Genomic DNA, 24,138 nt, shown 5'->3' on the forward strand with positions numbered 1-24,138 from the left:
GAGGTGGGATGTTTTGCCGTTGTCACTAGTAGGGCTGGTGCAGACAGTAGAAATGATGGTGCTGCCTACGTTTCTGTTTGTGTTTTAGAATCTCCCTAACTTTGTCTCCAAGTCATTTTTCAGGAAAGTTAATGAGCTGATCTCGAGGATTGCGTAGGCGGGGAAGGCTCCGCAGATGTGGTGGGCTTTTCTGGAGTGGGGGCTGGTGGGGAGCTGGCGTTGCCAATTTGATAAATTATTATTGGGCTGCAAACATTGCGAGGGGGAGGAAACTGGTCGTGGAGGAGAGGTTGGTTTGGGGACAGGTGGAGGCAGCATTATGTAGCGGGACAAGCTTCAGGGCTTTGTTGATGGTGCCTCTGCCGTTCGCCAGCTAAGTATTCCGTTAGTCCAGTGGTGGTATTGGCTTTGAGGGTGTGTGGGCAGTGTAGGCAGCACTTGGGGCTAGAGGGCATGTCATTGTGTGCGCCTGATTGCGATAACCATAGGTTTGTGCCAGCGAGACTGAATGGAAGCTTCACAGGGTAGTGGCAGGCAGGGATTGAGTACTTCAGGGACTTGTTTATAGTGGGCAAATTTGTAGGGCTGGGGTAATTGTTTGCGTTGCCTAAGGGGAATGGGTTTAGATATCTGCAGCTTCGGGACTTTGTGAGGAGAGGTGTCGTCTTTCCCGGGGTTGCCGCCTCCGGTGCTGCAAGATAAGCTTCTGTCGGAGGATGAAATAAGGAAGGGGAAGGTGTCGGATATTTACGAGGAACTGGTGTAGAGGGAGTGTGCCCTGGTGGATGATGTTAAGCGTAAATGGGAGGAGAAGTTGGAAGAGGAGGCGGGGGCTGGGACATGGGCTAAGGCTTTGCAAAGGGTGAATGCGTCATCGTCATGTGTGAGGTTAAGCCTCATCCAGTTTAAAGTGTTGCATTGGGCCTACATGACGGTGGCGAGAATGAGCGGGTTTTTTGTGAGGGTGGAGGACACATTTGGGCGGTCCGCAGGGTGCTGAAAGCCGGGAGATGGATTTTGTTATGTTGGAGGGACTCGGAGCCACCCAAAGTGGGGGTGTGGGTGAGCGACCTGGCAGAATTCCTGCAGTTAGAGAAGATCAAGTTCGCTCTGTTCCACTCAGACGTGGAAACCGTTCATCGATTTCTTCAGGGAGGAATGAGGGGTCAGTGGGGGGATGGGCGTTCAGGAGAGGAGGTAATGGGAGTTAAAAGGGGGAAGGCGGGTGGTCGGTGTTAGATGGGTTGGAGGGTTGCGGTTGTTGGTTGGGTTGATGTGATGTTCTTCTGATTGTCTTTGGTTGTTCCTTTGATATTTTCTATATTTATATTTTGTTGAAAAGCCTGGAATAAAAATATTTTTAAAAAATAAATTGAAATCTTCTTTCACAACAATGCTTGTCATTAGTGTTTTGCATTTAGATGTCCAGCCTAGGTTTCCCTAATGACTTTTAAACAAGGCATCCGCTCCACTTTTAAAAGTGGATCCAGCATACAGGCTTTATATCACCCCCATTAGGATTTAATTGTCTCGATTGCAGTACAAACTATTCACAATTGGTACAACTCTCGATTCCCACCTCTATTAAAATGGTATCAAGCTTTTGATTTATTTCTGAAGTCTGCTTTCCCACTTTAAATCTGATTACTACAATTGTCTCTTTAACTCAGAACATTATTTGTTTACTCTTCCTTGAATTCTTCTGAACAATACCCTGCTCTCGGTTCTCTTAATTTCAGTCACCTTAAGACATTTTTGTGCCCCAATTCCCTGGTTATCTGAACAGTAACTGAAGCCTGCCTTTGCAGCTCCCGTCCTGACCAGTCTTTCGCCTGGCAGAATTGAGAGATGTTCACTCCCTGATGTCTCTCTTCAACTGCAATATATCCAGCTAAAACTAAAACTTGAAGCTTTTCTACTTTACAAGGCCCACCAGTTGCTAAGCAACCACTGGTAAGGTGGCTAAAATGAATGTTTTGCTGAGGTTCCTGTTTGTATTCAAGACCCTCCCGATCTTCATCCCAAAGGCCCTTTTCATGAAACTGGATGCAGACATTTCAGAGTTTATATGAGCGGGGAAGGTACTTGGGGTAAAGAGGGCCTTGTTACAGACGCAGAAAGGGGGGCTGACACTACCAAAGCTGCTGCATTACTGCGAATGTGGAGGTGAAACGTGGAAAGGAATGGGGTTAGAATGGAGGAAGAGAGGATTCAAGGGCTGGAGGAACCACTTGGATTGAAAGAGGTGATGGATCGTATAAGGGGGATGAAGTCGGGGAATGCCTTAGGTAGCCGTCCGGCCCTATGTAGAATTAGTAATGGAGTTGGCACATTTAGGTCCTTAGGCCCATTTCACTGTTAAACACAGATGTGAAAGTGTTGGCCAAGTTAGTGATCCAGGGAGGGTGGAAGGATGCATTCCAGGGGTGGTCGCAGAGGAACCACGGATTTAAGTGGGAGGAGACGTTGGCATGTATAGGAAGTGGAGGGAGGTGAAGCTGGTGAGGGCGAGGTGTTCGTACCTGGAGGAGAGGTTCGCAGGTCTGGAAGAGCTGCGGGAGAGGGTGGAGCTGCCGAAGGGAAGCAAGTTTAGGTATATGCAAGTGAAGGACTGTGTGTGGAAGGAATGGAGAGGGTTTTCCAAGCTGCCAGTTGCTGCTCCATAATTTGGAAGGGGAGGGCAGGATTGGTGAAAAATATAGGTGGCTGGGGGAGCACGGGGAAGCGCAGGCGGTGCGGATTAAGACTAAATAGGGGGGGGGAATGGAGATAGGATGGGGAGTGTGGAGTGAGGCGATGCATAGGGTAAATTCAACTTCCTTGTGGGGGTAGAGGCCAGGCCGGACCATATGGTGGTGATTTTTGGGGTAACGGAAATGCCGAAGTTGATGGAGGGCCAATGTTGTGGCCTTTGCCTCTCTTGTTGCTCAGTGAAGGTTATTATTGGATTGGCAACGCCACCGGGGGTGGCGGCCTGGCTGGGGAACCGTACGATTTCCTCTGGATGGAAAATATAAGTTTGAGTTGAGGGGATTAGCGGAGGGCTTTGAGACACGGTGAGGACTGTTCATGACGATGTTTGAGGAACTGTTTGTCGCTGGGGGGTGAGGGGGTGGGGATATTTGCACAAACTGTGAACTGTGGGGGTGTTGATATTGTTTTTTGATTCATGTTTTGTACTTTTGAATATGTTCGGAACAAAATACATTAAAACATTAAAGCACCGTCTCCCAACATTGCACCCCAGTGCACTGACTTTCAATTGCAACGCGGCCAGTAGATTGCGCCCTCAGTCTTTTAAACATGTGAAAAATCAATTCAACCTCTTTTCCTACTCACTGTGGAACGGTGGCATGTTCAAGAGCAGTGCATTGTGGCAGAGCATGCAGGGGGGTGCCAAACACTTCATTGCATGTTATCTTCTTGTCCTAAAAAAATTTGCAAAGAGTGCACAATTGCATCAAGTTAGATATTAGTATTATTATTACTTATGTTCCCAAAATAGCCCAAAGAAATGCCATTTATCTTACAAACGAGAGGGAAACTTCAGTCACCCACTGCATCAAATAAAATGATCAGGCTATCAGGTTATTCTGTAAACACAAGAATGCAATAAATCTGCTAGTCTTATTTACATTATTGAATTTGGAGTAACATTTCACTTCTTGAAATCAGGCTATTCTTTTTCAAAGTGTAGCAAGATCAATCCAAATACTTTTTTTTATAAAAATGTTTGTATTGGGTTTCATAATTTTCATGTTACATATTTCAGTTTGCACAATTAGTTTAAAAGGTTTCATAGCCACAGTGTTGGGGAGGCAACCAAGGAAAGGCTGACATAGCACGACAAATATAGACTAATGCGTGAGAACATACAAACATAGATCACTAGAAACATTTACAACTACTTATTTCTTCCCCTTCCATGGTCGTGGGCCCCATACTGTTGTTCTGACATGGCTACCGATCCTGTCGCTGGCCCTAGCCCGGGTTGCCCCATGTGTTGCTGCTCCTGCTGGCTCTCTGCTGCCCTCGGGCCCCCATCTCCTGCGCTTGTGCCGCGGCTGTTCTTTTTCTGCAGGCCTTTGTTCCCCCCCCCCCTCCCTTTATACTCCGTGTCTCTGTACCTCCTCCTCTGCTCTACTGGTGCTATCTACGAACAGGTCTTGGAACAAGTTGATGAACGGCTTGTGCAAGCCCTCTTCTGACCCGTGGGTGGCAAATTTTATCTTCTCCAGTTGGAGAAATTCCGCCAGGTCGGCCACCCAGTCTGGGTGGTGCCACCAATCAACAGCCGAGCAGGATTCTTCAGCGGGCGATTAGAGCGGCGGCAAAGGCGGGGGCATTGTCCCACTCCGCATAAAGGGTTTTGGCTGGTCTGATACACCCCCCCCGCAAGACTGCAACTTTTGGGTTTGGCAACACCCTCACCCCACTAACTTGGACATTGCCTCAAAAAAAAGGCTGCCCAGAAGCCCACCACTCTGGGTGCAAGCCCCCCCCCAATTCGGTGCCCAGTTCCTCCTCCCATTTCATCTCCTCTTTCCCCCCCCCCCCCCCCAAGGGGGGGGGGGGGGGGGGGGGGGGGGGGGGGGGGAAAGAATCGTACCTCCTCCAACAGTTCCTCAACCAGTGCGTATCTCAGTATCTGGGGGTACACCATCATCTCCCTGCAGAGGAAGTTCCGGACCTGTATGTACCTCATCTCGTACCCCCTTGGGTAGTTGGAACTTTTCGGTGAACTCGTCCAGGGTCACTAACCTGTCATCACTACATGTCGCTAACTGTCGGTGTCCCCTTGTCTATTGCTGCAGGCACGACTCTGTGGTTGTTGCAGATGAGGGCTCCAAATTGGGGGTGGGGGGGGGGGGAATTGCTCTGCTGACAGGGGAGGGGCTATTATTGGGAGACAAATTGGAGGTTGAGGACTGTGGGCGCCTGAGGAGGGTCATGGTTGATCGGCCGCCAGCCCCCCTCCCCATCCCGAACGAGGCATATCACATGGAACATTAGAGGGCTAAATCGGCCGATCAAGAGGGCTCGCGTGTTCGCGCATTTGAGGAGGTTGAAGGCAGACATGGCAATGCTCCAAGCGAACACACCCGAGGGTCGGGGATCAGACTAGACTGAGGAAGGGGTGGGTCGCGATCCTGATGAATAAGCGGGTGTCATTTGAGACAGGGAATATATTTGCGGACTTGGGGAGGGGGGGGCAGGTATATCATGGTGAGTGGGAAGTTGGAGGGGATGCCAGTTATGTTAGTAAATATATACGCACCGAACTGGTACGATCCAGAGTTTATGAGGTGGGTGTTAGGGAAGATTGCGGACCTGGACTCGCACGGGCCAATAAGGAGAAGGCGGAGCGAACAGAGATAGATAGGCTGGTTAGGGAAATACTCCAGGTGGACAGGAGATATTCGGAGGGCCCGGAGGCGAGGTTGTTGAAGGAGCAGCAGAAGCTACAGATGGAGTTTGGTTTGTTATCTACTACAGGGAAAGGGAAGGCGGTGGAGCAGCTGTGGAAGGCTAGGGAGGCGATATACAAGAATTGGAAGAAGGCCAGCAGGATGCTCGCACACGAGCTAAGGAAAAGGGAGGCGAACAGGGAGATAGGAAGAGTGAAGGAGGAGGGAATACGGTCTTGGACCCAGCAGGGGTGTTTAAGAAGTTTTGTAGTTGGCTGGATGAGTCGGAACCCCCAGCTGGGGTGGAGGGGATGAGGCAATTCTTGGAGGGTTTGGAGTTTCCGAAGGTGGAGGAAGTGTTGGGAGCCCCGATCAGGACTGCAAAAGTAGTAGAGGGATTGGAGGCCATGCAGTCGGGCAAGGCCCCGGAAGGATACCCTGTGGAATTTTCTAAGAAGTTTTCTGGGATGCTGGGCCCGCTGCTGGCGACGGTATTTACCGAAGCCAGGGAACGGGGTGTCCTACCCCCAACAATGTCACAGGCTTCGATATCATTGATCCTGAAGTGGGAGAAGGGCCCAGAGCTATGTGGGTCATACAGGTCAATCTCCCTACTGAATGTGGATGCCAAACTGCTGGCTAAATCTTGGTCTCAAGGATAGAAGATTTTGTCCTGGAGGTGATACGGGTTTGTTAAAGGCAGGCAGCTAACGGCCAACGTTAGAAGGCTCTTAAATGCGATCATGGTGCCCTCCGAGGGGAGGGAGATGGAGGTAGTGGTCGCTATGGACGTGGAAAAGGCCTTCGACCGGGTGGAGTGGAATTATTTGTGGGAGGTGTTGGGACGGTTCGGGTTCGCGAAGGGTTTTATTGACTGGGTTCAGTTGCTGTATCAGGCAAAGCCCTGATACAGCCCAAAGCTTAGGGGATACTGGCAGGGATTTGCATGTCCACGGTACTTAAAACAAGGGTGGCCCTCAGATCTGCAAATCCTCATCACTCTCATATCTGCAAATAGCTTGAATGGTATTGGTGGTGCGGGGGAAGGGTGCGTGCAGACAGCATAGGATCTCACTCCATGCGGATTACCTGCTTCTCTACATCTCGGACCCACAAGCCAGCAGAGTTGCCACCTCTGGATGAACCCCAATGTTGACCCTCTCAGGACAAACTTAATTTTCTCAAGTCTTTTTTAAAAAAACAAAACAGATGGGGCTCTAGCCAACATTTTGGTTAAGGCAAAATGCTGTTTCATTTGATACCACTTTTGGAGTGTGGCCACTACCACTGGGCTGCTTAGGTATTTGGTTGGAGGGGCTGGGAGTGCCATCATGACTAGTGCTCGGTGGGATGTCCCTATGCAGGAACTCTGCTCTATCTTCACCCATTTCGCCTCCAGCTCCTTCATCCATTTCCTCAAACTTTCTGCTGTGGCCACCCAGTGGTAGAACTGTAGGTTTGGGAAGGCCAGGCCGCCCATACTTCTTTTCCTTTGTAGGATCCTTGGATGCTCACAGAAAGCCATGATTAGTTTGTTCACCATATTAAAGGTGGCCGTGGGGATGTAGGGGAGAATCTGAAAAGGAGGAAGAACCTGGGCAGTACGTTCATTTTGATCGCTTGCACTCTCCCTGCCAGTGAGACTGGGAGTGTGTCCCACCTTTGCAGGTCCTTTCCACTTCCTCCACCAGACATGCCAGGTTCTATTTGTGGATCCATTTCCAGTCGTGGGCAAGATCTCCAGGCAGCAGAATTTGTCTGAATGGTAGTCTCACCAGCTTTGTCCCTGCCCCTTGCGGGTTTACCAGGAAGATCTCGCTTTTGCTCAGGTTGAGTTTGTAGCCTGAGAAAGCTCCAAAGTCCTTTAAGAGCTTCATAATTCCTTTCATGCTGGCTTGTGGGTCCGAGATGTAGAGGGGCAGGTCATCCGCATAGAGCGAGATCGGATGCTGTCTGCACCGCCCCCCCCCCCCCCCAAACGATGCCCTTCCAGCCATTTGCCGATCTGAGGCTGATTGCCAATGGCTCAATTGCCAGGGCGAATAACAGCTGGGACCATGGGCATCAATGTCTCGCACCTCTTGTGCAATTGGAAGTATTTAAAGCTGGTGGTATTAGCCCGTGACTGTGGAGTTTGCACGTTCTCCCAATGTCTCCGTGGGTTTCCTTCTGGTGCTCCAGTTTCCTCCCACAGTTCAAACATGTGCAGGTTAGGTGGATTGGCCAGGCTAAAATTGCCCCTAAATGTTCAAAGCTGTGCAGGTTAGGTGCGGTTACGGGAATAGACAGGGGAGTGGGCCTGGGTAGGGTGCCCTTTTGGAGAGTGGTGTCAGCTTGATGGGTCGAATGGCCTCCTTCTGCACTGTAGGGATTCAATGAAGCATGGAGTTTTTAAATACCAATCCTGCAGCCTTCTTTAAGATTCTCAGGAAGCCAATTCAGGAGCAGAAACAAATCAATATGGTACATCATGTTTAAACAGAAAAAGCACCGTTACATACACATTTAAAAGCAAAGATGCAAATTTGAACCGAGGGGATGGATGGAGGGATTCTACAATTCATGGGCGTTATTCATTATGCACTTTTGAGAATTGGATCACATCGAACATTAGGGTTTTTTTTGGGGGTGGGGGGGGGGGGGGGAGAAAGAGACTGTATGTGTTAATGGTGACTATGGGTGACTCCCGATTCCTCTTTGTCATTTGTTCATGTTAACATGCGGGCTAATGTTTGGGGATTTGGTGGAAGGGTCGAATCATTGTTATTGATATGGGGATTGGCATTATATTAGTTACTGATAATTGTTTATTGTTGGTTGTAAATGTGGGAGAAAATGTGAAAAGGAGAATAAAAAAATATTTTAAAAAAATAAATGCAAAGATGAATGTTGGAAATCTGAAATACAGTTTAACACAGGATGCACAAAATATTACGCTGTTTTCGAACAGAGATTAAGGTCAATCAAAATACCATTGTAAACTTAATACTGAGCTACAGACAATCAGTGCACAAGCAGTATTATACAATGAGGCTTTATAATATGTCATTATGACGTTTCAGTACATTCAACTACTGTGAACATGTGCTCCCGTCCTTATTGAAACAGCCACCCTAGAGTATCAACAGAGCACGACAACTATAAACTACAATATGTGATCCTAACAAATTCATATCACATTCTAAATATCACTCAAGTATTTTAAGTCAGCAGTGTGGAAAGGAAGACAATTCACACCAACAGCACAAACATATCAAAAGATCTAGCTAAGAAACACAGCCAGATAAAGGACATACATTGTGGTTTCCGGAATGTGGGTATGTAAATAGCAGGTGATCCAGAAGAGAAATGCGACAAATAAATGCCCCCTGTCCCACACTTCTACACAGTAGCTTATTATACTAGAATCGGTGTAAAATTTGAACACATCTTTTTAATCATATCACTAAATTTCCACAGTGTTGATGATTCTGTAGTAAAAATAAATGATCACGGTGGTAGAAACTAACCCATCTAAAGAGAGATGTCATCAAGGCTTGGTATATAAAAGTTTTAAGGGCCTTACTTTTGCAATGGGAACAACAAAATTGTTTGCATTAGTCATCACTATGCCACTGAAACTAACAACAACCTCTGGAGTCTGCATTGGCACAACTAAACACAGGCATCCGGATGGTGTTAACTGCGATTCTACAGTTCTCCAAATACATGGGACGGGATTCTCCATTGGCCGATGCCAAAATCGGGGCGTGCAATCAGGTGGAGAATAGCCTCCGACACCGGAATCGCGGCAGTTTGACACTGAATCATGATGCTCAGCCTTCCCGAAAACAGCAACAATACGATGCACGCCACGCATAGTTGAAACACCATTCGCATATCATTAGTGGGCCCACCCGCAATTCTCCGCTTCCGATAGGACGAGTTACCGAAGGCGTGGTCCACGTGTGTTCTCACAAATTGTGAACCTGGCATGATGGCTGCTGAGAAAGAGAGAGAGAGCACTGCCATACTTCACCGACAGTCGTGGGGGCTTCTGTCAGGGCTGGGGGAGTAATGGGGAGAAGCCAGGAGGTGGGCTGTGGGGTCAGGGAAATGAAATGAAATGAATGAAAATCGCTTATTGTCACGAGTAGGCTTCAATTAAGTTACTGTGAAAAGCCCCTAGTCGCCACATTCCGGCGCCTGTCCAGGGAGGCTGGTACGGGAATCGAACCGTGCTGCTGGCCTGCTTGGTCTGCTTTAAAAGCCAGCGATTTAGCCTGGTGAGCTAAACCAGGGAGGACAGGAATGCAATACCATTACTGCAGCCAGCAAGGCAGCCATGCAGCTGCACATGCCGCTCGGACAGCCCAATTTAAACCTGGTGCCCTGGATCGTATAGGTGACCACCCCCCCCACGGCAAAAGACAAAAGGGCACACGCCCTCTAATGCTGCAAAGCCTGCATTAATCATGGAGAGCACGATAAACTAATGATCGGGTGCACACAAACATACACCCCCCTCAACGCCGGTGGTGCTAATGGCACCAATGACCCAACACAGCCTTCTCTTTCCAGATTTCAGATAACCTGCACCAATGTAGGAGCCAGGATGGATTTGTCATTCCCATCCTTGAAAAATAAAAAGGAAAATGCACGGAGATCCCAGATCGGTGGCAGAGTGGTTAGCAATGCTGCCTCACAGTGCCAGGGACCCGGGTTCAATTTTGGCCTTGGATGACTGTGTGGAGTTTGCACATTCTCCCGGTGTTTCCTCTGGGTGCTCCGGTTTCCTTCCACAGTCCGAAGGTGTGCAGGTTAGGTGGATTGGCCATGCTAAATTGCTGCTTAGTTTCCCAAGATGTGCAGATGAGGTGGGGTTACGGGCATCGTGCGGGAGAGTAGGTGTAGGCAGGGTGCTCTGTCAGAGGGTTGGTGCAGACTTGATGGTCAAATGGCCTCATTCTGCACTGTAGGGATTCTATGGATCTAGGGGTGACAGTAACAACGTGTTCAGTCTATGATCAATCCTGCCTCCCAATGTAGAACAGAAGTGCAAAAACAACAGACCTACCAGAACTATCCCACCAAATGACAATACACATCAGTGAAGAGAACAGGCTACTCAATCAACAATACGGCGTCCCACCCTCCCAGGGGGAGCAACAGGATATCCACCAAGGCACAGAACCCTGCCCAAGAGAAAGAGAGAAGGAATAATTAGGTGCCCTGAAAAGAAAGGCCGAATCCCCCCGACACAAACACAGAAACCCCTCCAAACCACTGGTCCTGATCAGGATAAGAAACAACACAATGCTCACCTGGATGAAGAGAAGAAAAGGATAAGAGAGGGAACACCCAGTATGTTCCAAATCCAAAAGAAAAATCCAAAACTGATAGCTCTAAATGGGGAGGCTCTCCTCAATCTTAGTGGGAACTGAACTAACTCTACCAATCATAACATTGGGCTCATGGAGACATTCCGCCTGGTCCCCATTCTCGAATCGGTCAGGATAAACGACGCACCATGCAGCAGGACATCAATGACATGAAGGCAGTCCCTATCCAGGGATAGTGCTCTTACGAGTGCAAGAACCCGCTTGTGTGCCTCCACTTCTGTTCTAAAGGTACCCTGCAGGGCAGCACAATGGCTAGCACTGCTGCATCATGGCACCAAGGACCTGGTTCGATCCCGGCCCCGGGTCAATGCCCGTGTGAAGTTTGCATTCTCCCCGTGTCTGCGTAGGTTTCACCCACAATGCAAAAAGATGTGCAGGATAGGTGAATTGGCCATACTAAATTGTTCCTTAATATAAAAAAGAAATTGGGTACTCTAAACAAAAACAAAATAAAAAAGGTACCCTGCAATCCCTCTAAGTGAGCTCTAACGACCTGCACCCACAGTTGAAAATCTCAGTCAAGGCAACATCTTCAACGGCGGCCATCATCCAATGCACACCATACTGCCAAGGCGAGAGCCACACAGCAACAACCGCACCTCTACAAGCTGGGCCAGCCCACTTGCAAATAAGGATTTTACCATTTTATTTTGGCTTTCCTTCCAAAATGGTCTAATGATATGGCACAAGTCATGTAGCCCCCTTCAAAGAACAAGTATGAAATGTGCATTAGGATCAAATAGCAGATTAAAAGACAAGCAGAACCGGTGCTCACAAAAACCAACTGCTCCCACGCTCGCCATAGAATCTCTACAGTGCAGAAGGAGGCCATTCGGCCCATTGAGTCTGCACCGGCCTCCTGAAAGAGCCATGCTACCCAGGCCCACTCTCCCGCCCTAACCCTGTAAACCCACCCAAACCTGCAGATCTTTGGACTGTGGGAAGAAACATACGCAGGCATGGAGAGAAAGTGAAAACTCCACACATAGACACGACAGGTCCGTGGCACTGTGAGGCAGCAGTGCTAACCATTGTGCCGCTCACATCATGTATTCCCGATGGATTTAAGCTTGCTTGCTGACTGCAAAATTCCATAATGCAAGAACACTATTCACAACGCCCTATGCTGCTCCTCCTCATGTATTTGCTTTCTTTGGTCCCATGTTTCGCACTGTAACCAATCACCGTTTGCCGATGTACCATTTGTCAATGTTCTCTGTTGATTATTCTTTTGTCTACTACCCTCGGCCCCAGAAAAATACTTTTCACTGTACTTCGGTACATGTGACAATAAATCAAATCATAATCAACCTAGCAAACTTTCTCTGGACTGTCTCCAATGCCTTTCCTTCGATACGGACATCAAAACCTGTTCACAGTATACCAGGTGTTGTCTACCTAGTGAACAATGTTTACAACAGACTGGGGCATTAGTGAACAATGTTTACAAGAAACTGAGGGGGGGGAAGAGTTAGTGAACAATGTTTACAATAGACAGGGGTAGTTAGTGAACAATCTTTCCAACAGACTGGGGGGAGGGTTAGTGAACAATATTTACAATAGACTGGGGGTTAATGAATAATGTTTACAACAGACTGAGGGTGCAGTTGGTGAACAATATTTACAATAGACTGGGGGTTAGTGAACAATGTTTACAAAAGACTTGGGGATTAATGATCAATGTTTACAACAGACTGGAAGGCTGGTGAGCAATGTTTACAATAGATTGGGGGGGTTAGTGAACAATGTTCACAATAGACTGGGGGAGGGGTTAGTGAACAATGTTTACAATAGATGGGGGGGGGTTAGTGAACAATGTTTACAATAGATTGGAGGGGTTAGTGAACAATGTTTACAATAGATTGGAGGGATGGTTAGTGAACAATGTATTGGGGGGGGTTAGTGAACAATATTTACAATAGATCGGAGGGGTTACCTCCATTCTGTTGTAAACATTGCCATTCACTCCCCCCCGCCCCCCAAAGTAAACAGTGTAACAGGCCATGCTCTCTCTCTCTCTCAATTTCCTTTCTGGCCCTGATCGCTTACCCGGCTCTGTGCCCGGTTGTTGCTGTTGATCCTGTTCCAGTTTTTCACTTTGATCCCATACGATCGGAGCTGCTGCACGGCAGCCAGTCTCAGCATATTCCTGTCGGCCTTCATGTCGGCTGAGAGTCCGATTGAGGCAAGATCCCTTCAGCTCTTCAATCGGGGCCGTTTCTGTACCCCCCCTCCCCAGGACCACTATCCCCCTCCCTCAGCCTCCGCGCCCCTCAATCCCCCCTCCCTCAGCCTCCGCGCTCGGGCCCCTCAATCCCCCCTCCCTCAGCCTCCGCGCCCCTCAATCCCCCCTCCCTCAGCCTCCGCGCTCGGGCCCCTCAATCCCCCCTCCCTCAGCCTCCTCAATCCCCCCTCCCTCAGCCTCCTCAATCCCCCCTCCCTCAGCCTCCGCGCTCGGGCCCCTCAATCTCCCCTCCCTCAGCCTCCGCGCTCGGGCCCCTCAATCTCCCCTCCCTCAGCCTCCGCGCTCGGGCCCCTCAATCTCCCCTCCCTCAGCCTCCACGCTCGGGCCCCTCTATCCCCCCTCCCTCAGCCTCCGGGTCCCTCAATCCCCCTTCCCTCAGCCTCCCCTCCCTCAGCCTCCGGGCCCCTCAATCCCCCCTCCCTCAGCCTCCGGGCCCCTCAATCCCCCCTCCCTCAGCCTCCGGGCCCCTCTATCCCCTCTATCCCCTCTGCCTCCACGCTCAAGCTCCAGCTCTCGCCACTCAAACGGTGGCGCTCCTAAAGTGCTCGCTTTTGATTGGTCAAGCCATTTGAAATGCGGGCTGCGCGCGCAGTCTAACGGTCAGTGGGGGCGGGGCGGCGGGGAGGTTTCAGCGGGGGAGAGGGTGAGAACCCACGAGGGATTTCATCAGTGAATCTTCACCAAAACCCGAATTGGCAATCATTCCGAGGGGTGGGGGATAGGCTATAGTGATATACATTTAAATGAAAAGCTAATCAAACTCGATATTCACTCTTCGGGGGGGGGGGGGATTATACAGACTTGACACGCTAAAACCGTTGTACTCTCCGCAGATACTACCAGATCTGCTGAGTTTATCCAATATTTTCTGTTTTTATTTATAATGTACTTTAATCATTTTACATTTTACATGTGTGGACCAGGTGATCACATGGATACCTGGACGGTGCAACGATATAAAGGGTCACCTATGGACAGCACGGGAGTCTCCCTGGTGCGTGGGCAGAGTTAGAGCTTGCAGATCACTGCTCAGAGTACTTCAGAAACTTCTTGTCACAAGTCCTCGGTCACCGGTCATTGGAACCCAGTACTTTATGCATGGTGTCAGGAGTTGGCGGAATAGCAACAGAGACTTTGCTGCATTGAGCAACTTGGTGTTCGATTAAAACACTGCGACATCTGGGCAATGTTTGAAAAAGAGTGGTGCATCTACTGCGGTGCCGGTTTGTCATACAAATCCGAAAGGGTACAGGCATACATTTTACTACATTCAGCGTACCCCGAGGAAAATGAGAAATTTGAATCTTTCATTTTCCAAATGGAGAAGGAGAAAGAATCCCTTAAAAGAAGTTGGAGAATATTTGCATGCCAGTGAGGAACATCACACTCGATAGACACACGTTTAACACTGCCAACCAAAGATTCGATGAATGGATACAGTCCTACACCATGACTCTTATTCGAAAAAACATGTGTTTGGCATCTGTACCAATTAGGGTTCGTGTTCATAGATTATCATAGAATTTACAATGCAGAAGGAGGCCATTCGGCCCATCATGTCTGCACCGGCTCTTGGAAAGAGCAGCCTACCCAAGGTCAACACTTCCACCTATCCCTATAACCTAGTAACCACACCCAACACTAAGGGCCATTTTGGACACTAAGGGCAATTTTTCATGGCCAATCCACATCTGCACATCTTTGGACTGTGGGAGGAAACCGGAGCACCCAGAGGAAACCCACGCACACACGGGGAGGATGTGCAGACTCTGCACAGACAGTGACCCAAGCTGGAATCAAACCTGGGACCCTGGAGCTGTGAAGCAGTTGTGTTATCCACAATGCTACCGTGTTGTATGTGGGGTCCATAGTGATCTAGCCTGCAAGCAGCTCCTTTGTGAGAAAGATCTAGTATTGCAATAAACCACCAGCATCTGCATATGGAATGAGCAGTCAGAAAAAAGTAGACAGGATTTAAGGTAGGAAACCAAAATTTTCATGGTACAGACATGCCCTCCCCAACTGTGGTGGCCATCACCCACAGAACAGAACTGCATGTTCTGCACTCGGTAAACGCTGCGATAAATGGCAATTCTTTTTTTTAAATTTAGATTAGCCAATTATTTTTTCCAATTAAGGGGAAATTTAGCGTGGCCAATCCGCCTACTCTGCACATTTTTTTGGGTTGTGGGGGCGAAACCCACGCAGACACGGGGAGAACGTGCAAACTCCACACGGACAGTGATCCAGAGCCGGGATCGAACCTGGGACCTCAGCGCCATGAGGCGGTTGTGCTAACCACTAGGCCACCGTGCTGCCCCGATAAATGGCAAATTAAACTATTTTGCAAAATGCTGCAGATCTAAACCACAACAGCCTTCCGATGACACCAGCCAAAATGCAGCTGGTCATTCCTCCAAGGTCCAGAGCACGAACAAGTTAAACAAACAAGCTCAATCGGAACAACCAAACCACTGAGCCTCCAATAACACATGTGGAGTGTCGACACCGTCACAGAGAAGACCAAAATCTTCTTCACCTTGAACATTGTCTGTGGCAGCGCTAAACTCAAAGTAAAGATTGATACTGGAGCAAATGTAACATACTGCATAGGCAAGTGCTGCGTGAACTAGACCCATATGCAGCACCAGACCCCAGCCATCCAAGCTACAATCCAGGCCTCCTACATCAATGGAAATAGAGGCTCCTCCAGAGGCTTATGTAGCAACTCCTGCAGCCCCTGGGCACACTGAAAGGTCAACTGATGCCATCCACACTGAAGACACCAACCTGAAAGCATCTCCAGCAAAGCCAATTGGCACAATCACATGCTCAGGCATTTGACTAAACCAAATAAGTGGATCCAGGACTATATCATGAACTAGTCTGCAATGGGGCCTTTGTTTTTTCGAAAATAATGTTGGGGGAGCGGGGGTTGGAGGATGTGCTGTGCAGCAGCCTAAGCTGTGTTTCACACAATAAATAGATATGTGTTGTTAGCCTGTTCAATGTTTATCCAAATAGTTTGCACCCAATGACTGTTCTGGCAGACTGTTAGATTTCAGAACTACCGGTTGGTCCAACCTAAATCGGGAAGACCATGGATTGGCATTTATCATCAGAAGCAAATTTGAAAGCAACTTGGACAAGAAAGATATATAACTTATTTTGGGAATGGATAGCGTGTCAACTATGGTAAGCACATTTTAAATCATGTATTTAGACTTACAAAACAGAGTTCCATTCAAAATCTGTAAATTTTGGGTGTGAACAGATGAGATTCAGTTGATAAGTAACGATTTAGAGGGGGAGCCAATGGTGTAGTGGTAATTTCACTGGAATATTAATCTAGTCTAATTCTCTAGTGACATGGCAGCTGGTGGAATTTAAATTCAATTAATTAATAAATTTGGAATTGAGAGCAAATCTCAGTAACGGTGGCCATGACAACTGATAGTCGTAAAAGCTCCTCTGGTTTACTCAAGCCTTTTAGGGAAAGAAATCTGCCATACGTATGACCCCATGTAGCCAAGTTTGGCACCAAGAAGCCTAGCAAAACTGTGGGAATAGGGAAGAAAACTCCATTGGTTGGAGTCACATCTAGCATAAAGGAAGATGGTTGTATTTGTTGGAGGTCAGTCATTCCAGATTCAGGAAATCACTGCAGGAGTTCCCTCAGGTTAGTGACCTAGGCCCAACCATTTTCAGCTACTTCAATGACCTTTCATCCATCGTATTGCCATAAGTGTGGATATTCACTGATTTTTTAAAGAAATGTTTTATTCAAGGCATTTTCATATAAGCAACAAAAGCAGAACAACCATACAATGTTATAAACAACCAACACCCACTCTGCCCCAGCTGTGCTGCTGGTGCACAGCACATCCCCCCCGCCGCACCCCCCCCCCCCGTCCCCCCCACCTTCATCCCCAACATTCCAGACATTATGTCCGTGACCCCATGCAAAGAGATCTTCAGCTTCGAACATGCCCAAAACATGTGGATGTGGTTTGCAGGCCCCCTGTGTATCACCCGCACCTATCCTCTACCCCATCAAAAAACCTACTCATAGGTGTTACCGTCATACGTGCCCTATGAACTACTTTAAATTGAACGAGGCTTAACTTCACACAACGAGGAGGACACACTCATCCTCCGCAGGGCCTCAGCCCACGTACCAGCCTCCACCTTCCCTCCCTGCTCCTCCTCCCACTTACTCTTTATGTCCCCCACCAGGGCCCCCTCCTCAGACCCTGGGCAGCTCTTACACTTCCTCCAGGACCTCCAACCTTGTAAACCTGCCCCCTATAAACACATCACCAAATCGCTCTGTCCCCGCTCGCTGCCACCCACGAAACCTCGCGTACAACCTCCCCGGCACAAACCTATGATTGTCGTACATCGGTGCCCACACAGAGGCACCCTCCAGTCCCAACTGCCCCACACCCTTACGGCTGACACCACCACTGGCCTTACGCAGTACCTGGCCGGCGAGAACGGCAGAGGCGCTGACAACAAAGCCGTTAACCTATTCACCTACACGATGCCACCTCCAATCGACCTCACACCGACCCGTCCCCCACGATCCATTTCCTAACCATGGCAATGTTTGCCGCGCAGTTGGAGTTCATCATGCTCGGCAATACCAGCCCCCCCATCACTCATCACCCCCGCTCCAAGAACGCCCTCCTAACCCGTGGGGTCTTCCCCCAACCACACAAACCCAGAGATCAGCTCATTAACTTTTTTGAAGAATGACTTTGGGACGAAGATTGGGAGGTTCTGAAACACGAACAGAAACTTTGGCAGCACCCTCGTTTTTATTGTCTGCACCCAGCGACTGCACATTCCAACTTTTAAAGTCTCCCTTCATCTGCTCCACCAGCCGAGTCAGAAAACTAAGGTCCTCTTTGAACTAATGCCCACAGTACAGCTCCCCCATCCATTAAGATCCAAATGGATATGGATCCTTATCTGTATCTTGGGACCTTCCTCTCAACGTCTGCAAACAGAATCCATAGAGTCCCTGCAGTGCAGCAGGAGGCCATTCAGCCCATCAGGTCTGCACTGACCCTCCGAAAGAGCACCCTACCCCGCCCACTCTCCCGTCAGATCCATGTAACTCCTGTTACAATAGGGAAATGTTAGGAAATTGGATCCAGAAATGGAATTAAAGATGTAGTGGGCAATTTAGGGGTTAACAGACTGAGGGTAAAACTGCTAGCACAGAGTTAGAGATGTATGCCACACCTGACCTGAATTGTCCTAAACAGACGTAAACTAGTTAATGGGAATAAACAGGATACCTCTGTTCAGCCAGGGTGATTCACTCAAGATCCATTGTCCTCCGGGATACTCGGATCTGACCAGCTTTTACCCATTACAGAGTCTGATGGCCTCTTTTGTCCATAAATGGCAGGTTAATTGCACATTCGTAACAACAGAGGTCATGAAAAGCCGGCCCCGATTTCAGCGCGAAAATACATTCTCCGCTCGATTGCCGAACACAATTTTGGCATAGGGCTACGGAAAATCCCGGACATGGTCTATAAATGCAAGTATCATTGTTGCCTGTCTGCCTAAGTGGAGCTGAGAGCTGTATGTTCATTTTACATGCTGTTTAATGGGAAATCCTGTGTTAGGGTTAAAAGATACATGTAGGCTGTTCTTGTTAGGTTTGAAGTTAAAAGTTTTAATATAATTTTTCTTTTGTTTTAATAAAGTTTAATTTGTAAAAATAACTATGCCCTATTTCTTATGTAATCACTCCTGGAGCGAATACATCGTTCGGCACAGTCTTAAAAGTCAAAAAACTTTGCAATTCTGGTTCAGTATCTTAGTCACTGTTGGGATCTGACCAGGCATCCATAACACCCCACGCATTGATCATGGCCAATCCACCTAACCTGCACAACTTTGGATTGTGGGGGGAAATCAGAGCACCTGGAGAAAATCCATGCAGACATGGGCAAACTCCATAGCGTCACCCAACGCCAGGATCAAACCTGGGTCCCTGGGACTGTGAGGCAGCTGTGCTAACCACTGTATCACCAGGCCGCACAATGAAATTCATCATTGCCTCTGATATGCCACCTTAGCCTTTGACTGACTGAGAAAAAGAGTATCTGAGGACCAGGATCTCAAAGCCGAGACTAAGGTCATGGTTCACCTGACAGCAGTCATCCTGCACTCCGATGTGCTTCACAGACTTGGACAATTTACAGCAGGCAACTCAAAACACTGGAGAAAAATCGGCAACATTGCCTTTGCACGGTGTAACAAAGTCATCTAAACAGTAGCACCTCTCCGAAGCTCTACTGTATTGGATTGTGTTTGGATATGGTGTTTTTAAGCGTGACACCAGATTCCCAAAGCCATTGCTCTACTTGCAACTCACTTGTGGCAAAAGACTCCCACGAGGACAACTCTTTAAGGATGTCCTCAAAGAATCCTTTGAAGAGAACAGACATTCCTGCTGACTCATAGGAGGCCTTGACTTGTCAATAATCAAAATGGAGAAGTTTCCAAATGGAAGATGGTGAACAGATCAAGAGATTTCATAGGGAACATGCAGAGAAAGTTGAGGCATCAGAGAGAGTGCACAGTCCTCCAAGCAACACACCTGCCCAACACTCCAAGAAATGTCTGCCAGTCGCACACTAGACTCTCAGCCATCTCAGTACCCATCAAATTGAAATGGAAGCAAATTATTCTCAGTCATGAGGGCCTCCCATAAGGAGTATTTCGATCAAATATTCAGTTAAAACATTTTGAAAGGAAACTCGAATCTTGGATTTACTGCTTCAGGACAATTGAAAATATTGTGTAAGTCAAGTGTTGTTCTCAATATTTTCTTTTACAGATTAATAGTAATTAAGTTTGGACGAGGATGTTTTCCACCTTTTGTAGACGACTGGTGGCCATATGGGCTTTTGCTCCTTACCGTTGTAGCAAATTGTTAATTTTTAGCTTGCATCAAGCTATTCCACACATGAAGAAAATATGGTTGTAAGTTTCAAATTATCAGAGATGCAGATCTGCTTATTGAAATTACTATTTTGCTATTGAGGCACGATCAATTGGACAAAGACGATAGTTGAATCCAACTGAGGTTTTATTGCTATAAGATGTGTGGCCTCCCACAGCAGCTGGCGAAATGGCTGCTAGCTGGAGGACACGCATATTTATACAGCAGGCAGAGACTGCAAACCTGTAGTACAGGCCCTAATACAAGTGCAACAGTGGTTTACCACAGCAATGAAGTCGCAAATATTTTGAGAAACATCGGGCAGGATTCTCCGATAGCCGACAGCAGAATCGGGATAGGTGACTGGGTGGAGAATCGCTCATGAGGACAAAATCGTGGCCGACGGCAGGCACCAACAGAATGCCATGCTGCGGTGCTTCGAAAACACTGGCAATGAGTTCCACTCTTCATCCACGGTAAATGCCGTTTGCATATCACGAGCAAGCCTGACCCGTTATTCTCCGGGCTCACTACGATGCTCTGCCTCCGCCGGGAGGAATTACTGATGGCGAGTTTCACTTGTGGTTTTAGAAAACGGGAAACAGGCGCCGTGACTGCTGAGGGAGAGAAAAGTGGTATGAAAAGTATCCAACCATAGTGTGCTGACAGTTGTGTAGCTGGCTGGGGGCCTTCTGCCATGGCCGGGGGATTAGTGGAGGGCAGCCAGGTGGTGGGCCGTGGAGTTGGGGTGGACGGTACGGAACACCATTGCCACATCCTGCAAGGCAGCCGCGCGACTGCACACGCCGCTGATTTCCCACTGTGAACTTAGTGCCATTGGTCGTTTTGATGTCCCCCCCAGGCAACCCCCCCCCCCGTTGGCCCCAGCTGACCCATCAATGCGTCAGGATGGGCACGTTCCACTGCAACAAGTGCCATGTTGTGGCTGGGATGGGTGTGTGTGTGGAGTGGAGTGCTAATATGCGGCTGTAGCTTGTCAGCCCCTCGAGTGCCAATCCCAACCCCAGCAAATCTGACACCGTTTCTCATTGGAATTGCTTGTGTTCCACATGGCGCTGGTGCTAGCCCATTAATGTTTCCGGAATTGCTGGGACCGGCGCCAATTTTGCTGTCATAGAAGTCCACCGATTTTATTCTGGCGTCACCACTTGGGGCGTGATTTACCTGAGTGAATTCTGTGTGGTAACGAGCGGGAACTGCCGTGAGCTTCCTGGCGCTCAGCCCGGCGAGACTGGGAACACTATTCAGCGTTAATTGGCCCACTTAGTGAGGCCCCATGGGCTTCTCGCAAATGAAGGCTCACCAGCTAATTCATCGGACCGCGCTCGCCAGTCTCCCGATAGCAAGATCAAGCAGCATTTGCACAGCCATGGCACCGTGAAGACCAACCCCAAGATTCGGCGATGCAGACCTGGGGAACCTCCTCGATGCGGTGGAGACCATGAGTTTTGTCCTGTTGCCCCGAGGGTCCCGGACAGTGGGCCACAGGGCAGCCAGTGCTGCCAAGGATGAGGTGGCAGTGGGCGTAAGAACTTCGGGAGTGTGAACAGGAGGACTGGCCTCCAGTGTCGTAAGAAGGCCAGCTCGGGTGAGTTGACACCAATGTCCCTCCCGCCCCCCCCCCTGTTTCTCCGAGACAGCAGTCAGAGGGCTACTGGATCCCAGGACCCAGCTGGGTCCCAGCCTGATGCTCTGATGCTGGGTCTGTGGTACTGGGTCACCCGGAGCTGATCGAGACGTTAGGGTGCAGCCAGGACATTCAGTGGGAGATGCCAGTTACACTCCAGCAGGTTCATTGCCGATTGGAGGAGTCCTAGTCCTGTCTACTGTAGCAATGTGTGGCACCGAGGCCAACACTACTAGGATGGTGACCACAATGGAGTGCCTGGTGCACAATGTCGCAGCATAGGCAGGGGGTGAAGGCGGGGGAGGGGGGGGGGGGTAAGGAGGTGGTGGGTGAGTGGGGCGGCACCATCGGGAGAGTGGGGTATTGTATGACACCTGCAACACATTAAAAACCCTTGGGTACAACCAGTATGATGCCTCTGTCACTTTCTTCCGCTATGCGGGACGACCTCCAAACCGTTGGCCCATCTCTCTAGGCATCTACTCGGGCACATCGCGTGCAGTTGATGGCTGTGAGCGAGCACTCAGCAGATAGGCAGGGGTCAGACCATGCCATAGATTGAGGAGCACTTGCTTTCAGCACTCTGCGAGTTATCATCACTCCCCTGCCCTCGACAGTGACCCGTTAACAATGCCGACACGGTCCCAGCACCCTGGAGTGACGTAGCATACCGTGAGAGGGTGGGGGGTGGGTGATGTGACCATCAATTCACAAGACACGTGATTGGAAGTGAACAGTGGTTTTAATAATCTTACAACAGAGCCTGCCTGCGACGAGATGGACTGGCAGCAGGCTCACGACTGTAGAGCTTTATACTTTCGGTTAGTGGGAGGAGCCATGGGCGGAACCAAGGGTGGAGCCAGTACAAACTCCTCATCTCCCCCTATGGGCAGAGCCGCGCAACGGCTCGTATACAGAGCCCACAAGGACACCATACATATAATACAACACAGTGTGAATTACTAGGTTTATAATTCACCACATTCACCCCCTGTAAAAAAACCAAGTCCGGCGGGGGTGATGGGTCTACAAATTGAGCCGGTCCGGCGGCCGAGTCGTCCTTTGGGATCGGCGAAGCACCGGGGTTGCAGCCTCTTCGGGTGGCTGGGTGGTGACGGTCGGTGAGGGTACGATAGCGGACTCCGGGGATGATTCGGTCCAAGCTTTGTACTCGACTGGTTCGTCCGGCGACGGGGAGTGCAGGAAACCTATAGGCGCGGGGGCTCGGAGCACAGGCCGTGAACCTGTAGGTGCGGGGGCGTAGGGCGCGGAGGGTTGTGTAGGGTGTAGTGTGAGGGGTACCTTGGCGGCCGTGGTGGTGGAGTTGGATCCTGCAGGCGCCAGGTCCCCGAGGGAAACAGTGTCCTGACGGCCGTCAGGGTATTCGATGAAAGTGTATTGGGGGTTGGAGTGGAGTAGGAGCACTCTTTCTACGAGTAGGTTAGGGTTGTGTGCCCGGATGTTCTTCCGGAGGAGAACCGGGCCTGGTGTCTTCAACCATCCTGGGAGCGAAACCCCCGTGGTAGTGCCCCTAGAAAAAACAAATAGCCGTTCGTGAGGGGTCTGGTTGGTGGCTGTGCATAGGAGGGACCTAATAGCATGGAGCGAGTCGGGGAGGACCTCCTGCCAATGGGAGGTCGGGAGATTCCTGGATCGGAGGGTCAGTAGGACGGTCTTCCAGACCGTCGCGTTCTCCCTCTCCACCTGCCCATTCCCCCTGGGGTTGTAGCTGGTAGTCCTGCTCAAGGCGATGCCCTTGTTGAGCAGGTACTGACGCAGCTCGTCGCTCATAAAGGACAAACCCCTGTCGTGTGTACGTAGCTGGGGAACCCGAACATGGTGAAGATACTGTGTAGAGCTCTGATGACTGTGTGGGAGGTCATATCGGGGCACGGGATGGCAAAGGGGAAGCGGGAGAACTCGTCGATGACGTTCAGGAAGTACACATTCCGATTAGTCGAGGGGAGTGGCCCTTTGAAATTGATGCTCAGGCGTTCAAAGGGCCGGGATGCCTTTACCAGGTGGGCCCTGTCTGGTCTATAGAAGTGCGGTTTGCACTCCGCGCAGATCGGGCAATCCCTGGTGATGGCTTTTACCTCCTCGGTGGAGAAAGGCAGATTTCGGGCTTTGATGTAGTGGGCGAGCCGGGTGACCCCCGGGTAGCAGAGGTCATTGTGGATACCTTTCAGGCGGTCGTCTTGCGCGCTGGCGCACATGCCGCGGGACAAGGCATCTGGGGGCTCGTTGAGCTTCCCCGGTCGATACATAACATCGTACTTGTAGGTGGAGATTTCGATCCTCCCCCGCAGGATTTTATCATTTTTAATTTTGCCCCTTTGTGACATGAAGGCAACCGATCTTTGGTCAGTGATGAGGGTGAACCTCCTACCTGTGAGGTAGTGCCTCCAGTGTCGTATAGCTTCCACGATGGCTTGTGCTTCCTTTTCGACTGAGGAGTGTCGAAGTTCTGAAGCGGAGAGATTTCGGGA

General features: G+C 49.5%; 1 protein-coding gene across 2 annotated transcripts in view; it reads right to left on the bottom strand.

Annotated features, from left to right (window-relative positions):
• LOC119957720 (rho GTPase-activating protein 11A-like) overlaps positions 1-13,016 on the bottom strand; it is a 64,175-nt gene extending 51,159 nt beyond the window's left edge. The window contains exons 1-3 of one of the 2 annotated variants that reach the window (XM_038785811.1): positions 12,839-12,961; positions 10,465-10,582; positions 3,340-3,428 (exon numbers count right to left, since the gene is read on the bottom strand). Coding sequence is in view for 1 of the 2 variants with exons in the window: in XM_038785803.1 (XP_038641731.1) it covers positions 3,340-3,428; positions 12,839-12,952 (203 nt within the window). In the remaining variant the exon portion in view is untranslated. Of the gene's footprint in view, positions 1-3,339; positions 3,429-10,464; positions 10,583-12,838 lie in introns of both variants that reach the window. The other variant, XM_038785803.1, reaches the window with a different exon arrangement.
• Positions 13,017-24,138: the final 11,122 nt, after the last annotated feature.

The sequence above is a fragment of the Scyliorhinus canicula genome, chromosome 2 (genome assembly GCF_902713615.1).
Source record: "Scyliorhinus canicula chromosome 2, sScyCan1.1, whole genome shotgun sequence".
Classification (NCBI taxonomy): Eukaryota; Metazoa; Chordata; class Chondrichthyes; order Carcharhiniformes; family Scyliorhinidae; genus Scyliorhinus; species Scyliorhinus canicula.